Below are 17,576 nucleotides of genomic sequence, written 5' to 3'. Positions count from 1 at the left end.
TCAATATTTTTTTTTGGGTAAGCTTGGTAGGACTACATCTTCATCATGTCTCATAATTTCATTTCATTTTAATTTTTTCTTTCAATATTTTTTTTTGGGTAAGCTTGGTAGGACTACATCTTCATCATGTCCAACTTTTCACTCCCATTGGAGAGATAGCACAAGATTTGAACCCAAGACTTTCAGTTGAGTGAAACTTCATTTCCATGATCATTTCCAATTAAGCTACTCCAAACAAACAATTTTAAATATTTTTTTATAATTTAAGTTGATTAATGAATAATTTAGTGTAACAAATCAAACAACCGTCCAAATTAAATAGGTAAAAGCTTGACTTCATTAGTTATTATATTTAAAAATGTGATGTTCTAACACATCATTTATGAACAAGCCAATCACGAGTCTATTGTTATATTAAAGAGTTAGGAATATTCAACTCCTCATGTTGTCAAATTCAATGCAATCAAATAAAGAAGTTCCCTTAGTTTTATTGCTCTGAAATCACTTTAATGCAATTAAATATAATTACTTTCGTTTTGGATACCTCCGTAGCACACACGTTATTGCTGGTGTCAGTATTGGAAGCACGATGTGTTACTGCAAATGCATCTGTGGGCGGCGCAAAATGTGTGCATAATAAGACTTAGGCACACAAAACCAATTAGAATTAAAAAAAATAGATTTAAAATATTTTATTTTTTTGGTTTGTGATGTGAATTTTGCAAATTCTTTACTTAATTTTTGGTCAACGCTAGAATAATTCATGGTTCAACGCATTACTGAATGCGTTCTACCCTGCGTGACAAGGACAACAAAATAAAGCCAGAGCATGACTCCATATTTATCGAACATCCACGTAACAGGGAATAGATCTCCACGTAACAGGGAATAGAGATGTTTGGTTGTGGCGGGAGATTTGTTTACAATTTAATATGGGGATGTGTAAGTATGTCACGTTTTTAATAAAAAATCAAAATAAATTAATGTTAGCCCAAAATAAAAATGAAAATAACTATATAGATAAAAAACTGCAATACAATTTAACATAAAGAATCTCCAAAATCTTTTAATATTTCTTTTAATCAAAGATTGTAAAATGAATTTTTAAAAAAGAAAATCCATATCGTATGGATATATTAAAATCTTTAACGACATAAATATTTAGTTTGAGATGTGTTTTTGGCGATAATCACATCAAAATTAATTTGTCCATGTGTTTCGAACCAACAAGTGTGGTTCCAAAATTAATTTGTCGGTGTTCCGAACCAGCAAGTGTGGTTCAAACCACACTCGCTGGTTTGAAACACGTCAACAAATGAATTTTGAAATAGTTATCGCAGAAAACACGTCTCAATAAACTTAATATAGATCACAAAAATTTTAATTCAACATAAGTATTTCCTCATTAAATTTATAATATTTGAAATTATTAATTTAATATAATTTAATTATAAATTTTTTCATTATACCTTATAAAAAAACATCATTAAATATAATATTACTATTAATAGTATTATTATTAAATTTAATATTCATATTAATATATTATAATTTGATTTAATAACTTTACATTTTAATAATTTGATTTGATTTTTTGGGTTTTTTAAAAATCAATTTTTTTTTTACCTGCATATCCAAATTAGATCTAGACCTGGACATCCAAACTAGATAGATCTGAAGTAAGAGGAATAAATCCGAAATTTTTTTGGTCCTTAATAGATCCGAAGGTTTTTTTGGTCCTTGTTCGAAGTTAGATGAATCTTAGTTTGCTTAGGAAACTGTATGTACATTAGGGTTGGGTTGTGCCATGTGACAAACGAAAGAGGGAAGGATGGAGACCATTTCGGACCTGTCACCTATGCGTGGGATTCCAGACTCTCTTCCAAGTCGGCTGATTAATGTCATTTTATCTCATCCCTCTTGGCCTTGAGCCTCAGGCGCATGATTTCCTGAAATCCTTTGTCCCTTAAACCATATTAAAACCCTTTCAAAGTTCGTGACCAATTCTTCTTCTTCCCAAAAAACCCGTCATTTACCACAAGCAGTGGATGAACATTAACATGGGATCACAGCTATCAGGTAAGAAAACAGCCCTAACATTTATCGCTTCAGTTGTTCCTTTAAATTCTTCTCTGAAATCCTCACGGAAAACGTCAAATTTTTATATTTCCCAAAGAAATCCTCACTCTACTTCCCTTAGGTTTCTGTGCATTAATCGCCAGGTTTCAGCTGCTTCATCATCTGGCTGTTATCCAACTCTCTCAATTTCCAGAATCTCAAGAAATTGTGCTTTAACAGAAAGCCTTCTGAATCCCAATTGCCATTGCATTCACTACCAACTGTGTTACAGTCAGAAACCCCACTGGAATTGGAGCAAATACAGTACACGCCCAGACTCTCTACGTCCCGCATTTAGCAATCAGTACATTACAAGATCTTCTTTATTGCCTTACATTCGCATTCCACCATTAACCATAGAAGAAGAGGGATTCATCCACAATGTCTGTTCTGCGATAATGCAAAGCCGCTGGGACTCTCTTCAGCAGTTTGCAGCCCAATTGAACGCCCACCTTGTTACTGGGGTCTTGCAGCATTTGCTCAGTGATGCTGATTTGGCAGTTAGATTCTTTGATTGGGTAGGGAAGGAAAAGGGGCCTGAGCATTCGATTGGGTCATATTTGGCGATCGTCGAAACCCTGGTTCGAGCCGGTAGGCTATGTGATGTAGAGCCATACATACATCGTCTGACTGAAAATAATAGTGTTTCAGTGTCTGAGGTGGCAAAATCGTTGTTGAATGCATTCAAAGGTTGGGATTCTGCTCCTCTGATATTTGATTTTCTTTACAAAAGCCTCTTGTCATCTGGGAAGGTGAAAGAAGCAATTGCTGCATTTCATCAACTGAAAACTCATGGGTATTTTCCAACTGTTCAATCATGCAATAAGATACTTGCAGGGTTACTCAAATTGAATTGCTCGGAGCAGGCTTGGAAATTTTATGGAGAAATGGTTCAATTTAAAATCCCTCCCAGCAGCTATACTTTGAATATAATGATCCACTCTCTCAGCAAAAATGGAGAAATTCAGAAGGCCACCGATTTTTTTGACCAGATGCTTGAAAATGGTTTTGTTCCTGATATTGTGACTTACAACACTCTTATAGAGGGACATTGTAGAAAGGGCAATGTCAAAGAAGCTTTGAGTTTGTTTTGCGCAATGTCTAGGAAAGGTTTTACACCAGATGTTATCACTTACAATGCTCTGATCGCTGGCCATTGCAAAGCAAAGATGTTTGAAGAATCAAAAAGACTTTTAAAAGAAATGTCCTTGATGGGTGTGGCACCCAACCTTGTTAGTTATAATAAATTGGTAATTGGTTTTTGTGAGGAAGGCAAGTTGGACAGTGCTTTCAAAATACGGGATGAAATGCTAGAAAAGGGGCTTGTACCAAATGCCGTCATTTATACAGCACTTATACGTGCTCTTTGCAAGGAAGGGAGGACTCAAAAAGCACTGCAGTTGTTGAAGAGGGGCATGGCTGAAGATGGTCTAATGCCAGATTGCATTATTTACACCATGCTGATCCACGGATACTGCAAAAAGGGAAAGACACAAGAAGCCCTTTGGTTGCGTGATGAAATGGTGGGGAGAGGCGTCATGCCAGACACTATTACATACAATGCACTCATCAATGGTTTCTCCAAAAAAGGTCAGATTGATAAAGTAAAAGAATTGTTTGATGAAATGCTGAATAGGAATCTGGTTCCTGACCGTTTTACTTTCACCATGCTAATTGATGCATTGTGCAAGAATGGCAAATTATTGGAAGCTTTGGAACTTCTAGATGATACCCGGCAAAAGGGTTTTAAGCTTGACATAGTTTCTTACAATGCACTTATTGATGGATGCTGTAAGAATGGGAAAATGGAGAAGGTGGAGAATCTCGTAAACCTTTTGAAGGAAGATGGATTACTTCCAGATTGTGCTACATATAATACTCTAATTGATGGTCACTGCAAAAAAGGTAATATACAACAGGCTTTACATTTACTGCATGAAATGAAGAACAGAGGTAGAGGTTTTGTTCCAAATACACTTTGTTATGAGGGTCTTATAAATGGGCTTTGCAATGAGGGATACACAATAGAGGCAAATCCTATCTTTAGAGAAATGCTCAGCAGAGATTTAATTCCTAGTCATGCTACGTGTGCTGCCATACTTAATAGTTTATGTGAAAATGGGGATATGATCAATGCTGTGGAAATCAATGTTATAATGGATGACAAAGGTTTGTCTAGTTTTTACACTTACAAAGCTATTGTTAGAGGATATTGCAAGGAAGACAAATTGCAGGAAGCAGGTGACTTTATAAATAAAATGAAGAAAAGGGCTATACTTCCTGACGTCAGCATCTACCAGTTGTTAATTGAGGGATATCGAAGGAGAGGTGATTTGCAAGGGGCTATAAAAGTATATGATAAAGTAGTGGATGAACGGTTGGGATCTGACATCTTCCTTTATAACTCAAGCATTGCCAATCATTGCAGCATGGGACAGATGCGAGCGGCATTAACGGTATTCAAAGGAATGAAGATAAAAGGCATAGCTCCAGATATTATGACTTACAGCCTTCTGATTGAGGGGTGTTGCATGGTGGGTTATACTAAAGACGCTATCAGACTGCGTCGTGCTATGGCTAAACAAGGCTTTGTTCTTGATGTAGTCATTTATAATTCTCTAATTAATGGCTTTTGCATGAAAGGCAGCCTAGGGAAGGCATGCTCAGTCTTGGATGAAATGCAGAAAAAGAAAGTGGTTCCCAATGTTACGACTTATATTACAATGCTTGATGGTTACCATAAGAAGGGCTATATGCGGGAGGCTATGCAGATATTTAATGAGATGGCGGAAAAGGGTTTAACAATGGATGCTAGAACATTTAGCCAACTCATTGTTGTGTGTTACAAGGCTGGACTGCCAATAAATGTAGATTATTTTATTAAAGGTGATCTCAATCGAAATTTGGTTCTTGACTGCACTAAATTTTCTATGCTGATTAAAGGTTTCTGTCAAGAAGGAAGAATTCAAGATGCATTGATACTGCATGATGAAATGGTAAGAAGAGAACTTGTGCCTGATGCTTCTACTTATAATGAACTTGTTAATGGTCTTTGTAAAGAGAAGAATATGCAGAAAACCAAGGGGATATTTAATTCGCTTTTGGAGAATGAATTGTCAGTGGCTGTTACTAACTGATTACGAGAATTGGTTAAGAACAGATGAAGGAAAATTCATAACTATAAGGAGAAATTGGCAACTTCATTGTCCACATGATTTGCAGATACCAGTGAGAAAAGCGACGATGCAAAATGGGCACTATATGCAGGTAAATACTAAAGATATTGTCATAGGGACCCTTTTTCTGCCTCTCTAAACTAATGTGAAAATGATGCACATTCTCAAGTTTACTTTGGAAAACAATCAGAAGATGCATTCAAATATCAGGCGTTGCAAACATTAGAAAGGTGAAGAAATGAACATACGAGCGTACATTATAATTAATCTGGCCGAAAGGAGAGGCTTTGGTAGCAGCTTCTGGTGGGGACTATTAGTGGTCATATTGGACGTTCATTATACAAGATGGTGTGCATAATTGTTTCAGCATTGCAAGATCATCTGAGGTTCAAACAATGATAAAGACTGGACAAGTACAGCAACAGCTATGATGGCTAACACATGGCCATGTCAGATTCTTTGAAGATACCTCCAATTAGGATGGGAGAACGTTTTGACCTAACCTTAGCCCAAGGAAACCGAGTGGGAGAATATCAATCTTGTGGTTGGATGAATAGTTCATTAATTAGAATGAACATGAGAGGGAGGATGGTAGGGCTTATGGAAGTCTTAAAGGTGTTAGAAAGGATGCTAAGTTTCTGGGAAAGTGGGGAATCAATAGTTGGAGGAATGCTGAAGATGGATGCTGTTACTGCAACAATACTTTATTGTCTGCCTGCCTCAGCATGTGATGTGTGACACTGAAGCAGTGCTAGGCTGAACAAATAGCTTGAGACTCTCTCAGAACTTGCGTGCTCACTTTAATGGCAGGCTATCTCAACAGGCATGGTCTTATTTCACGCTTTAGGAAAATTGTAATGAAGGCATGTCACTTTATGTTTGTGGCAGTTGTCCTTTATTTTTGATTATGTACTGACATATAGCATTTGATTGTGGTGATGGTTGTAGGTCGACTCAGGCTGTCATGGCAGCTTTCCTTTGGAATGTTTTTGTTGCTGCACTTTTATTCACACTACTTCATTGCAAGGGTTTCACTTTGTATTGGGGCGATGTCCACTTGCTTTTTTTTCCATTACAAGTGCTTTAAAAACTTCACCTCTGTTTCGGGAGATGGTTCTTGCTGTCCTTTCTTATTTTTTTCAGATGCCATATACATTATGATATCATGTTGGCATATGTGTTTTGTTAGCCCAACGATTTTCATTTGGCTTCATGGGGAGATTATCGCTTTCTCATCACTTCAGTGAATGTTTCTTTTATCTGTTGGAAAACACTGGGCCTCTGGTAGTTTATCAAAATAGGTAGCTGTGCTGAAAAACAAATAATCTTGAATTTTTAAATTCCAGGAAATTTGGAACATGTTCTGATGGCTCTTTCTGTCAGACCGATATCAGTTTTGACTAAGAGTTGGTACTTACATTTGCCCCATTTCATTTCTGGGATGGATCAATGCAATGGTCACTGTGATAATTTATTCTTTTGTGAATCAGTATTTTTTTGCTTTGGTATATGATGCCATTGAGGCTGGAAAATATTAACCATTTATTATCCTATATGTTTTGTTTGCCCATCCAAATTATCATATGAGGAAATAACTATCTAACAGAATTTTTTCTGCAGATGAACAATTAATATGAAAATAGTTGTGTTCCATTATCATGAATATGTATTCTCTTTGTTAAATCTTACTTTGGGCTCTCTTGTAATATCAAGCGGGAGACCTTTGTGGTCACCCTTATGAAGTCATGAACCAAAATATTGGTGCCTTGAAAATGCCTGTAAACACAATTGTAATGTGGTATTGAACAAGTTTTGAAGTAAGTTGCTTTATTGGTTCTATCTTTACAGTTTGCTGTATTATTTTCAGATTCCCTGGTAGCTGTCAGTTTATGTCGTTGTAGCATTCTGATTTAGATCATTATCCTTATGTCTCTGATAGCCCTACCCTTATGAAGTCATGAACCAAAATAATGGTGTCATGAAAATGCCTGTAAACACAATTGTAATGTGGTATTCAACAAGTTTTGAAGTAAGTTGCTTTATTGGTTCTATCTTTACAGTTTGCTGTTTTATTTTCAGATTCCCTGGTAGCTGTCAGTTTATGTCGTTGTAGCATTCTGATTTAGATCATTATCCTTGTCTCTGATAGCCCTAAGTAAATTCCAGTGCAAATTTTAACTTTTAAGATGTGTTGAGTGCATCTTTGACATAATGCTGAACTCATTTAGTAAAAGATATCTCTCTCTCTCTCTCTCTATATATATATATATATATGCAGATTTATAGGAAGTTGGGCCACTTTTATGCAGATTTATAGGAAGTTGTGTATCATTTCTGTTTCTTATTCTGAAGATTTTTCAATTGTTTTTGGTTCAGAATTTTGTTCCACAGCCAGCAATATTGTCTGCGATTTTCCTGGAGGCGCAACAAAATTCCATGTGATGATGGTGAGTCGAACCACCAGGACATAATACTGATCTCATTTCCATTTAAGACAAGAAAGCTATAAGCATGCTTAGTCTATAATATATATTTTAAGATAATCTGGTTCAATTCCATAGTTCTACAGTGCTCAGGAAATTAGTGATTCTATTATTTGTTTTTTATTTGCAGCAAAGTTGAACTCATTGACAGATATAATGACATTTCTTATGTTGACAAATGTCCAACCCACTGGAGTCTGGGACACTAGTTTGAAATCATCTTCGTTCAAGACAAAATAGACTCAGTGCTAACGAGGTAATTGGAAGTAGGTTTATAAAATGGCTTCAATGAGCTAGGCGTACAATATGAAAATTGAAATTGTTTAGCTAACAAACAGCAAGTCAGGGATATTTATTGCACCAAAGTGGCCCTGGTTTGCACTTGACCCTAATTGCTATCGTGAGTACAAAGGCACAACAAGGCATGAGCACAAGCATGAATATGTGATTGGAGAACTTGAACTCTAGTGAAGGTAATAGTAGTGACCTGCTTTCACTGACCCAGCGAGCCACCAGCAGGCCACCATTGACATAAGTATGTTCATTTTATGCTTTAAGAAGATTATCTGGTTCAAACTTTAATTCCATATTTATCATTGTTTTTGAAATTAATGGTTCTATTCTCTGAGGTTCATTATTTGCAGCCTAGTTGTATTCAACAGAGGGATTCTACGACTTGCTTATATGGACAGTGATGTAAGAATTATTCAGGTATTAATATGAAGAATTGCAGATTGAGAGTTTGAAAATTATGGGTAGACAAATCCACATTCTGTTTTGTCCCACTACTAGCACAGAGAAACCTGTTTGGGTCTAGTCAGCCTAGTTGTAATGAACTGAGAGATTCAATGACATGCTTATATGGACAGTGATGTAAGAATTATTTAGGTATTAATATGAAGAATTGCAGATTGAGAGTTCGAAAATTATGGGTAGAGAAATCCACATTCTGTTTTGTCCCACTATTAGCATAGAGAAACCTGTTTGGATCCAGTGTTTGCCACAGTATTAATTAAAAAAACACAAGCACTTGAGAGGTTCTGCAAAGGTCAGATTTCTGAAGGACGTCCAAGACTATAGAGGAGGAGAAAAGTTGAAAAGCCATGAAGCAGTAGTTGCAGTAGAAGAGACTTGACCAGCCAATATATATACATTTTTGCGTTGAATCCTGTTTACCATGTTCATCGAGACCTTTATGTGGTTCAATTCCATAGTTATACATTACTCTTGGAATAAGTGATTCTATTATTATTTTTTTTTGCAGCCTAGTTGAACTCAATTGACAGATATGACATTGCTTATGTTGACAAATGTTAAGTGGAACCCACTGGAGTCTGGGACACAAGTTTGAAATCATTTCTACTGAAGACAAAATACCCTCAGTGCTAACGAGAAAATTGAAAGTAGGTTTGTAAAATGGCTTCAACGAGCTAGGCATACAGTGGTCAAATTGAAATTGTTGGGCCAAGAAACAGCAAGTCAGGGGTATGTATTCCACCAAAGTGGCCCTGGTTTGCACTTGACCCTGCTATATCATGAGTACAAAGGCACAATAAGGTATGAGCACAAGCATGAATGCGTGATTGGAGAACTTGAACCCTAGTGAAGGTAATAGCGGTGCCCTGCTTTCACTTATCCAGCAAGCCACTATTGACATAAGCAATTCCATATTTACTATTGCTTTTGAAATTAATGGTTCTATTCTTTGAAGTTCGTTATTTGCGGCCTAGTTGTATTCAATTGACAGATTCAATAACATGCTTTTTTTTCTGTGTAAAGACTAAGCTATTGTATTAAAAAGAAGAAAAATATTTACAAAGAGGCCCTAGCCTCTGAGGATGCATAAAGCCATCCCCTGTCAGAAGAACGCAGCAGGTGCACTTGGCCACCTGAATTACAAAGATAGAGTCCATAGAAGTGAGCATGGGCGTAGCTGTGGCAGGTGGCCCCCTGACTTACAAAAGAGATCCCTTCAAAAGAACAGCAGTAAGCAGAATTGACGAACCAATGATTCATTGCATGTATCTTGTGGCTTGCTGCTGGTAGCATTGTGGCGTAGGAGAGTAGCGGGACCATTGTTTCCAGAGTTCTGGAGACACCACGAACTCTGAAAGGTCCCCTACCCAATAACAAAAAACTGGGCGCCGCGGAAAGAGATGAAACCCCACCAAAACTCCAAAACATGACCATTGAACAGCAGAAGAAACAAGAATTAAGCCTTCGGAGGCTCACCTTGCGCATTGTTGTCGACTTCTGGCGGGAGAGGAAGCCAGTCAGACATGGTAGCATCTTCGGTCACTTCCAGGCAAAAATCCGGTGGATGAACCGGCTGCGGATGCGTATCCAGACCAAGAACAGGCTCCACAGGATTGACGTCGTCTGGAGGAGGATCTTCAACATTACCAACCTCCGCAGTCGCCCGGGCATTACAAGTTTGAACCTGCTCCCCATCGTCCTCCTCCTGGCTGGCAGAATCTTCCTCTTCCTCCGTAGCAATTACAGTAATCAGGAGAGAGACAAGAGAATGATTTCTCCGGCACCTGAAGGTGAAGCGGGAGGTATGGACTTGGCTCTCTGAAGGATCCGACTCCTCTGAGGGAGAAGACGGAGGCGCAACTATGGCAAGCGGCGGAATTGCTCTGGCTTGAGCCTTCTGCCGTCTACTTATCCCCCAAACACCCCCTCTTCTCGGGACTCCTCTTTGTCTCGGTGCCATGAGCAGGGGAAATCTCGAGCTCTTTACAGTAAAAGGCAGAGTGCCAGGACGCAAAGCCTTAACTCTTCCACACAGAACGACCTTAATAGAAGCCTGAACAGAATTATGGGCCCTCACGATCCCCTTCACAGTCGAGAGCCGAGAGAGCGCAGGCTGGACAGAGGTGAAGCCTCTGCAGCTCCTCACAAAGCCAGAGATCGGCCCCTTTCCACCCTTAACATCAAACAGCATAACAAAATACCGCGCATACCAAACCTGGATCAAATGCGCCATTAAATAGACCTTTGCTTGGAACAATCTGGATACATACAGAACAATCCCCATCGAATCAGGGTACAGGGCGCTTAAAGTCGCCTCGCTTGAGCCCATCTCCCACCTGCAATGCCGTCTCCTCAGCATTTAAAGGTATTAATTCTTCGCAGAGCCACCGAGTGTAGCCGTCCTGGCAAGCCACCTCATGACGCCAGCTGCCCAACGCAACAAGCTCATGCGATCATCAAGCTGCCACCCGCATTCGGGCGTGAATCGTCCTGTGGTAGCATGTCTCTGTCTAATATTGCTTGGAAGGTGGAGAGGTGATCCGCCGAAACTGTATCATGTAGAGGGCCTGCTGAGAGCTCTTTCTCATTGTCCACCCCTAAATTAGCTAGGAAATCAGCTGGCTTGTTCCCTTCCCTTTTTATATGCTTGAAGGAAACAGCTCTGTTCTCTTGCAACCAATGTTGAACTTGTTCCAATATGGATGCCAGTCTCCAGCTGCTGCTGACCTTGTGTACTTGGGAACCCTGTTGGAGCTTTAAGGCCATGTTTATTAGAATTTGGGAATCCCCTTCCACAATTAGAGGTAGATAATTGCCCTCCTGCGCCAGAGTGAGTCCTTTCCATAGACCTTCCAGTTCCGCTGCATTGTTGGTATTCCAACCTATTGTGCCAAAGAAGGTAATGTGAGGTTTACCCTGATGGTCTCTAATAATGCCTCCATAACCAGTCTGACCCGGATTGCCTTTCGAAGCGCCATCGAAATTCAGTTGGAACACATTTATGGGTGGTGGCATCCACTTTACATTATGAGTTAGGTGCTTTGCTGGGTTAGCCTTGACCGAAATCTGAGCTTGTATCTTTATCTGCCAATTGTTCCAGATGGCTAGCTCCTGGGGTTGCTTTGGGAAATCGTCTTGGGACCAGCCCTTTGTGGAAAGAGTTTCACTGATATTGTTATGAATTCCTTGCCATACCTGCTCCAGTGTCATTGATTGACCTTTGAAAATCCTCCGGTTCCGTTCCTTCCAGATATTCCACATCAAGAATCCCGGTATTGTTTGCCATAGGATATTTAGGATCTTACATTGGTATGGCGCTTGAGGCCATTGGCGTATTGTGTCTTTGATATCCCCCAGTACTCGGCCTTCCTTTTGACAACGAAATGCCACCTTTTCCCATATCTTTCTGCTCATCTGGCACGTCTGCATTAGGTGTAGGGCTGATTCTTCTTCCTGATTGCAATTGAGGCAGATGGAAGGTCCCAAGAAACCCCGCTTTCTGAGATTGTCCCAGGTGAGGATTCTATTGTATGAGAGAAGCCACAGAAAGGTGGAAACCTTCGGCCAGATTGGGGGTTTCCATATTTTGCTCCATATCTGATCTTTGTCCATTCTGTCCCTTATGATGATCCTGTAGGCTTCCTTTGTAGTGAAGGTACCCCTCTCCTCATAACCCCATCTCAATGTGTCCATTCCTGCTTGCTTTAATATCCTGCGTTTTTTTAGCTCTGAGGAGAGAGAGAGTTGGTTTTGATTTGAGCTTCGGGGTAATATGATGCTTGTTTCCTTCCACTCTCTCTGCTCTTGGTTAGTCGGTTCTTTCCAGAAATTGCTTATTTTCTCCTGCGGAGTTATCTCCCATTCTGAAATAGTTTGCATACTATCTTTGAGATTTGGTAGCTGCTGCCATGAATCTTCCCAGAACCTGGCAGTAAGACCATCTTTCACCTCCCAAAAGCTATGTTTTTGGATGAGATCTCTATGTTGAATGGCCGAGTTCCATATGAGCGATCCTTTACTGATTTCCGACATTCTGATCCTTTCTTCCAGGGGTAAGTTCCTTGAATATTTTGCTGTCCAGAGACGTGCCCAGGGGGTGTTAAAGTTTGAAAGCCACCTCCACCATATTTTCGCTCCCATGGTCTTGTTACTTTGTTCTGGGTCTCTGAGTCCTATTCCTCCTGCCAATCTAGGAAGACAAGCCTTCTCCCATCTAATGAGAGCCCATTTTCTGTTTGGTCCTGAGCTGCCCCATAAGAAGTTCCGCTGCAATTGTTTGATGGCCTTAAGAACCCATTTTGGCGCAGCTAAGATGGAGAATAAATAGAGTGGCATGGATTGCAAAACAGCCTTGATCAGCACAATCCTGCTGGCCATATTAAGCGATCTGTAAGTCCAAAGGAGCAGTCTGGCTTCTAATTTTTCGAGCAGGTTTGTCCACGAGGAATGCTTGAGGGCTGAAGCGATAAGAGGAGCTCCTAGATAAGAGGAGGGAAGGGATGCCTTAGAGAAGCCAAGAATACGCGTTATGGCTCTTTGGGTATACGGAGGGGTATTAAAGAAAAAGACTTGGGATTTGGCATTATTGATGAGGGCTCCAGATGCTTTTGAAAAAGAGTCAAGGATGGATTTAAAAGAACGTGCTTCTTGAACAGATGGGTGGCCGAAAAGCATGTTATCATCAACAAATTGTTGATGAGAAACTGCTAGGAGATGGTGAACAACGATCCCTTTGAGCTTATGCGCAAGAATAGCAGCTTTTATACTTCGCCCCAGACCTTCAGCGAGGATAACAAACAGAAAGGGTGACAAGGGGTCTCCCTGCCTAATGCCCCGGGAAGGACGAAAGGTGGGAGAAGGAATCCCGTTGATGAGGATGGAAAAGAAAGATGAGGAAATGAGACTGCTAACCCATCTGACCCATGGGGGTGCGAAGCCAAAAGCAAGGAGAGTTTTTTGCAAATAATCCCAGCTGATACTGTCGAATGCTTTGGATAGATCGATTTTGAGTAGCATCCCTGGCTTCTTCAATTGCTTGAGTGAATGCATTATTTCATGAGTTAGGATGATCCCATCTGTAATCTGACGCCCTTCTACATACCCGGATTGTTCAGGAGAGATGATAAGGGGCAGCAAGGGCTTCAATCTTAGGGCAATAACCTTAGAGACAATTTTGTAAATGATATTGCATAAGGCAATGGGCCGATACTTATCTGGAGAATTGGATTCCGAAGATTTGGGGATTAATGCTAGAAATGTTGCGTTCATGGCTGGATACATCCATCTGAGAGTCCTTGATTCCTCCACGACCTGCCAGACTTCCCATTTAATTAATTCCCAGAAATGCTGAAAGAAATTTGACGTGAACCCATCTGGGCCAGGCGCTTTTCCTGCCTTGAGTTGATTCACCGCTGTTTCTACCTCTTGAAGACTGATTGGTTTGAGAAGAAGAGTATTATGGTCTTCTGTAATTATTCTGGGGATGTGCCTGGTGATGTTATCAATTGCTTCAGATCTGTTGATTTTTGGTTCTTGATTCATATGTTTAAAGTAGTTGACAAACTCCGTTTCTATTCCTTCATGATTTTCAACCTTGATTCCTTGTTCATTGTTAACATAGGAGATTTGGTTGATCATTCGCCTTTGGACTGTTGTTTTGTGAAAGAATTTTGTATTCTTTTCACCTTCCTTCAGCCACCTGATCCTCGACTTCTGCCTCCACAAGGTCTCTTCCTGCAGGTCTCTTTCCAGTATTTGCTTTTCTATGACTTGTTCCTGTTGAGTCAACTCCTCAGATCGGCCATTAGAAATTATTCTTTGTTGAATGTCCTTCATTTTTTGATTGAGGATTTCCTTTGATTTGAAAATATTGCCAAATGTGGATTTATTCCATCGTTTTATTTCTTCTTTGAGATACTTCAGCTTCTTTTGGAACAGGGCCATTATTGTCCCCTCCAGTGCATTAAAATTTGTCCAGGTTGTCCTTATAAATTCATGAAAGTCCGGATGCGATAACCAGAAAGATTCAAATCTGAATGGCCGCCTTATACTTTTGCCTGGTCTGTTCCAGTTTAAGGCTATAGGCCAGTGGTCCGATCCTGAATATGGTAGGATTGAGGCTGTGAATTCTCCCCCCAAATGCACTGCATTGTCAGAAATTAGGAAGTGATCCAATCGCGAGGCCACTTGCGTCGGTTCCATTCTCTTGTTACTCCAGGTGTAAAGGCCATTTTCTGTTGGAAGGTCTATCATCCAGTTGTCTTGAATGAAGTCTTTGAGTAATGTACCGTCTCTGTTGATTCTGCATCGTCCTCCTCTCTTTTCCTCCAGGGTTGCTATCATATTGTAGTCTCCGCCTGAGATCCATAGCGGATGCGTCTGGTTTGCATTAAGCTGTGTTAATGCATCCAGGATATCAGCTTTCTGCTGGATTTCTTGTGGAAAATATACATTTGTTATATGCCCATCAATATTTGTGCCAATTAGATGAAACTTGGCTTGGATGAAATTTCTGTTTGCATGTATATTATCCAACTGTATCATTCTTGCATCCCAGAGTATTGCCAGGCCTCCTGAGGCTCCATGAGCATCCACCGCTATGACCTGCCCTGCCGGCCAGGCCTTGGCTGCTACTTTTTCTAAAACTACCTGATTACATTTAGTCTCTTGCAGGAATTGCTGGTTTTTCTTTTATTATCATGTTTTTTAGGAGTCTACCTTTCTTCTGGCCATTAAGCCCTCTAATATTCCAAGATATCAATTTCATTGGGAAGGTTTGGGATTGATGTTAAAATACCTGGTTAGCTGGGCATATCTGCCTGAATCCACCAGGACCTCTCCGACCTTGATGGTTCTCTCCAGAGTAGACTTCCTTCCTCGCTTTTCGCTGTCTTTTGAAATAAACTTCCCATCCCATTGACTACCTGTTTGAACCCCTAGCGAGTATTTCTTCTGGGCTTTGTGGAGAACCTCCACCAGGTTGTCCACTTGCGTTTCAGTTATCTTGTCGAAGTTCCTTGTTTTACAAGCTTGCTTCAGACCAAGAATGTCCAGTTCCCCTATATCAAACGTTTCTGTATCTTCATCCATATTCTGGGCCTCTTGATAGCTTTCTTCTTCTTCCCTTGCTTTTGCTGCGCCTGAAACCGTTGTGTTTATTTCCATCTCTGGTTGGCTCCAGATTTTCGTTTTGGTGCTATGGGTGATTCCTTCCTGTGCCTCATTTTTTCCTTTAGATGGCACTTTGGGCTCCTCAGTCTTTTCCAGATTTGAGGTGCGCTTGGATGTAAGGGGATCTTGAACGTGATGCGCTTCCTCTGCTAGAACAGCAAAGCTGTTACTTGTTGAAGGCTTTGAGGGATCCTTCGGGGCCTGCCTATTCTGAGATGGCTGTTTTTTATTTCCTCTTCTTCGGTTTGTTACTTTGGTGAACCCATCTGTCGTTTGTTTGTCTTGGTCTTGTTCCATGGACTTGGTATTTAGCGGGCAATCTCGGAACAGGTGCCCTAAGGCGTGGCATTTTCTACACCTAAAAGGCACATGTTCATAATCTATTAACTGGATCCATTCTACATCCTCATGAGAGAGTTTTACCTTGTCAGGCAGAGGTTCCTTTAGGTCCATGTAGACGCAGATCCGAGCATAGGAGGTGTACTTCTTCGTCTTAGTTTCTTCTGCTACCTTGACAAAGTCCCCCAGAACCTTCCCAATCTCCTGAAGCGATTCTTCCTCCCAGTACTCCCATGGCAATGAGTATAACCTGATCCATACTGGTGCCCAGCTCAGATCCTCCTTATCCGGGTTGAATCGTTCTATCCATTCTCTGAGAAAGAGACCCGCTGAGTTGAAGAAGTAAGGTCCGCTCTCAAAGACCCTGTTTCTATCCTCCAAACAGTTGAAGACTGCTGTAAAAAAACCTTTTGGTCCCAAATGCAGGGATATATGTCCTTTCGGGTGCCATTTGATATTAATCCATGTCCTCAGGGCTTTCTCATTTGGCCAAATGCCTATAAATTTGCCTATGAGGGCATGATCCCTCATATATTGTATTCTTGCATTGATTCTGTGACTGGGGAATTCCACTGTTGGCGTGTGCTTGGCAACAGGCTTGCATGTGGATGATCTCACTCTCTGGTCCTCTGGCTGAACTTGTTCATTCTGCCTGTCCGGCATATCCTCAGTTTTCTCTTCATTCGTATTTTGGTCCTTCCTTGAATCGTCCTGATTCTCTGGTTGCATTTCATTGGTTGGGGGGGGATCCCCTCCTGCCCCCTGGCGGGGGTGCATTTTCGCTACTGCCAACTCCCTGTGCCTGTGTTCTGCAGCTTTGCTGCAGAGGGATGGGTTTTTGCCCCTGCAGTCTGCCTGCCGTTGCAGGTCTGCGCCTAACCCTAGCCGCTGTACGCCGCTGCCATTTTCACCGTCGCGCTCTCGTCCCTCAGATTCAATAACATGCTTATATGAACAGTCATGCAAGAATTATTCAGGTATTAATATGAAGAATTGCAGATTGAGAGTTTGGAAATTATGGGTAGACAAATCCACATTCTGATTTGTCCCACTACTAGCATAGAGAAACCTGCTTGGATATAGTCTTTGTCAAGCACTTGATAGGTTCTGTAAAGGTCAAATTGCTGAAGGATGTCCAGGACTATAGAGGAAAATAAAAGTTGAGAAGCCATGAAGCAATACGTGCAGTAATAAAGACTTGACCTGCCAATATATACTTTTTTTGGATCGAGTCCTTCTTCGCATGTCCATTGAGACCTTTATCTCGTTCAATTCCATAGTTATACATTGCTCTTGAAGTAAGCGATTCTGTTATTCGTTTTTTCTTTTGCAGCCTAGTTGAACTCAATCAACAGATATAATGACATTTCCTATGTTGACAAATGTTAAGTGGAACCCACTGGAGTCTGGGACACAAGTTTGAAATCATTTCCATTCAAGACAAAAGACCTTCAGTGCTAACGAGGTAACTGGAAGTAGGTTTGTAAGGCATATAATATTCAAATTGAAATTGTTTGGCTAATAAACGGCAAGT

At 40.5% G+C, this 17,576-nt stretch overlaps 2 protein-coding genes across 2 annotated transcripts; one reads left to right on the top strand and one right to left on the bottom strand.

Annotated features, from left to right (window-relative positions):
* The first annotated feature begins 1,653 nt into the window (after positions 1 to 1,653).
* Positions 1,654 to 6,842, top strand: LOC149153104 (uncharacterized). The gene is made up of 2 exons (XM_089446063.1): positions 1,654 to 6,117; positions 6,243 to 6,842. Exon 1 carries the CDS (start codon positions 2,049 to 2,051, stop codon positions 5,253 to 5,255), a length of 3,207 nt encoding a protein of 1,068 aa, XP_089302189.1. The 5' UTR covers positions 1,654 to 2,048; the 3' UTR covers positions 5,256 to 6,117; positions 6,243 to 6,842.
* Positions 6,843 to 10,978: 4,136 nt separating this feature from the next.
* LOC149153103 (uncharacterized) lies at positions 10,979 to 17,320 on the bottom strand. Its single transcript, XM_089443701.1, has 4 exons — positions 17,300 to 17,320; positions 17,112 to 17,183; positions 15,368 to 16,987; positions 10,979 to 15,181 (listed from the first exon to the last, which is right to left on the bottom strand). The coding sequence occupies exons 1-4, from the start codon at positions 17,318 to 17,320 to the stop codon at positions 10,979 to 10,981; spliced, it is 5,916 nt and encodes a 1,971-aa protein (XP_089299827.1).
* Between the last annotated feature and the right edge of the window lie 256 nt (positions 17,321 to 17,576).

Source organism: Pinus tabuliformis, chromosome 9, assembly GCF_031772625.1.
Source record: "Pinus tabuliformis cultivar Carrire ecotype Pingquan chromosome 9, CPIR1, whole genome shotgun sequence".
In the NCBI taxonomy this organism is placed as follows: domain Eukaryota; kingdom Viridiplantae; phylum Streptophyta; class Pinopsida; order Pinales; family Pinaceae; genus Pinus; species Pinus tabuliformis.
This window is presented reverse-complemented; position numbering and strand designations above follow the sequence as displayed.

What these genes read in the sequence shown, in the direction of transcription:
- LOC149153103 (XM_089443701.1), bottom strand. Translation starts at nt 17,320, where the DNA reads ATGGAATTGAACGAGATAAAG. An exon ending in CAAAGACTATATCCAAGCAG is followed by an intron (nt 16,988 to 17,111) that starts GTTTCTCTATGC and finishes TGTTCATATAAG; the next exon opens with CATGTTATTGAATCTGAGGG. An exon ending in GAACCATCAAGGTCGGAGAG is followed by an intron (nt 15,182 to 15,367) that starts GTCCTGGTGGAT and finishes AAATGTAATCAG; the next exon opens with GTAGTTTTAGAAAAAGTAGC.
- LOC149153104 (XM_089446063.1), top strand. Translation starts at nt 2,049, where the DNA reads ATGAACATTAACATGGGATCACAGCTATCAGGTAAGAAAACAGCCCTA.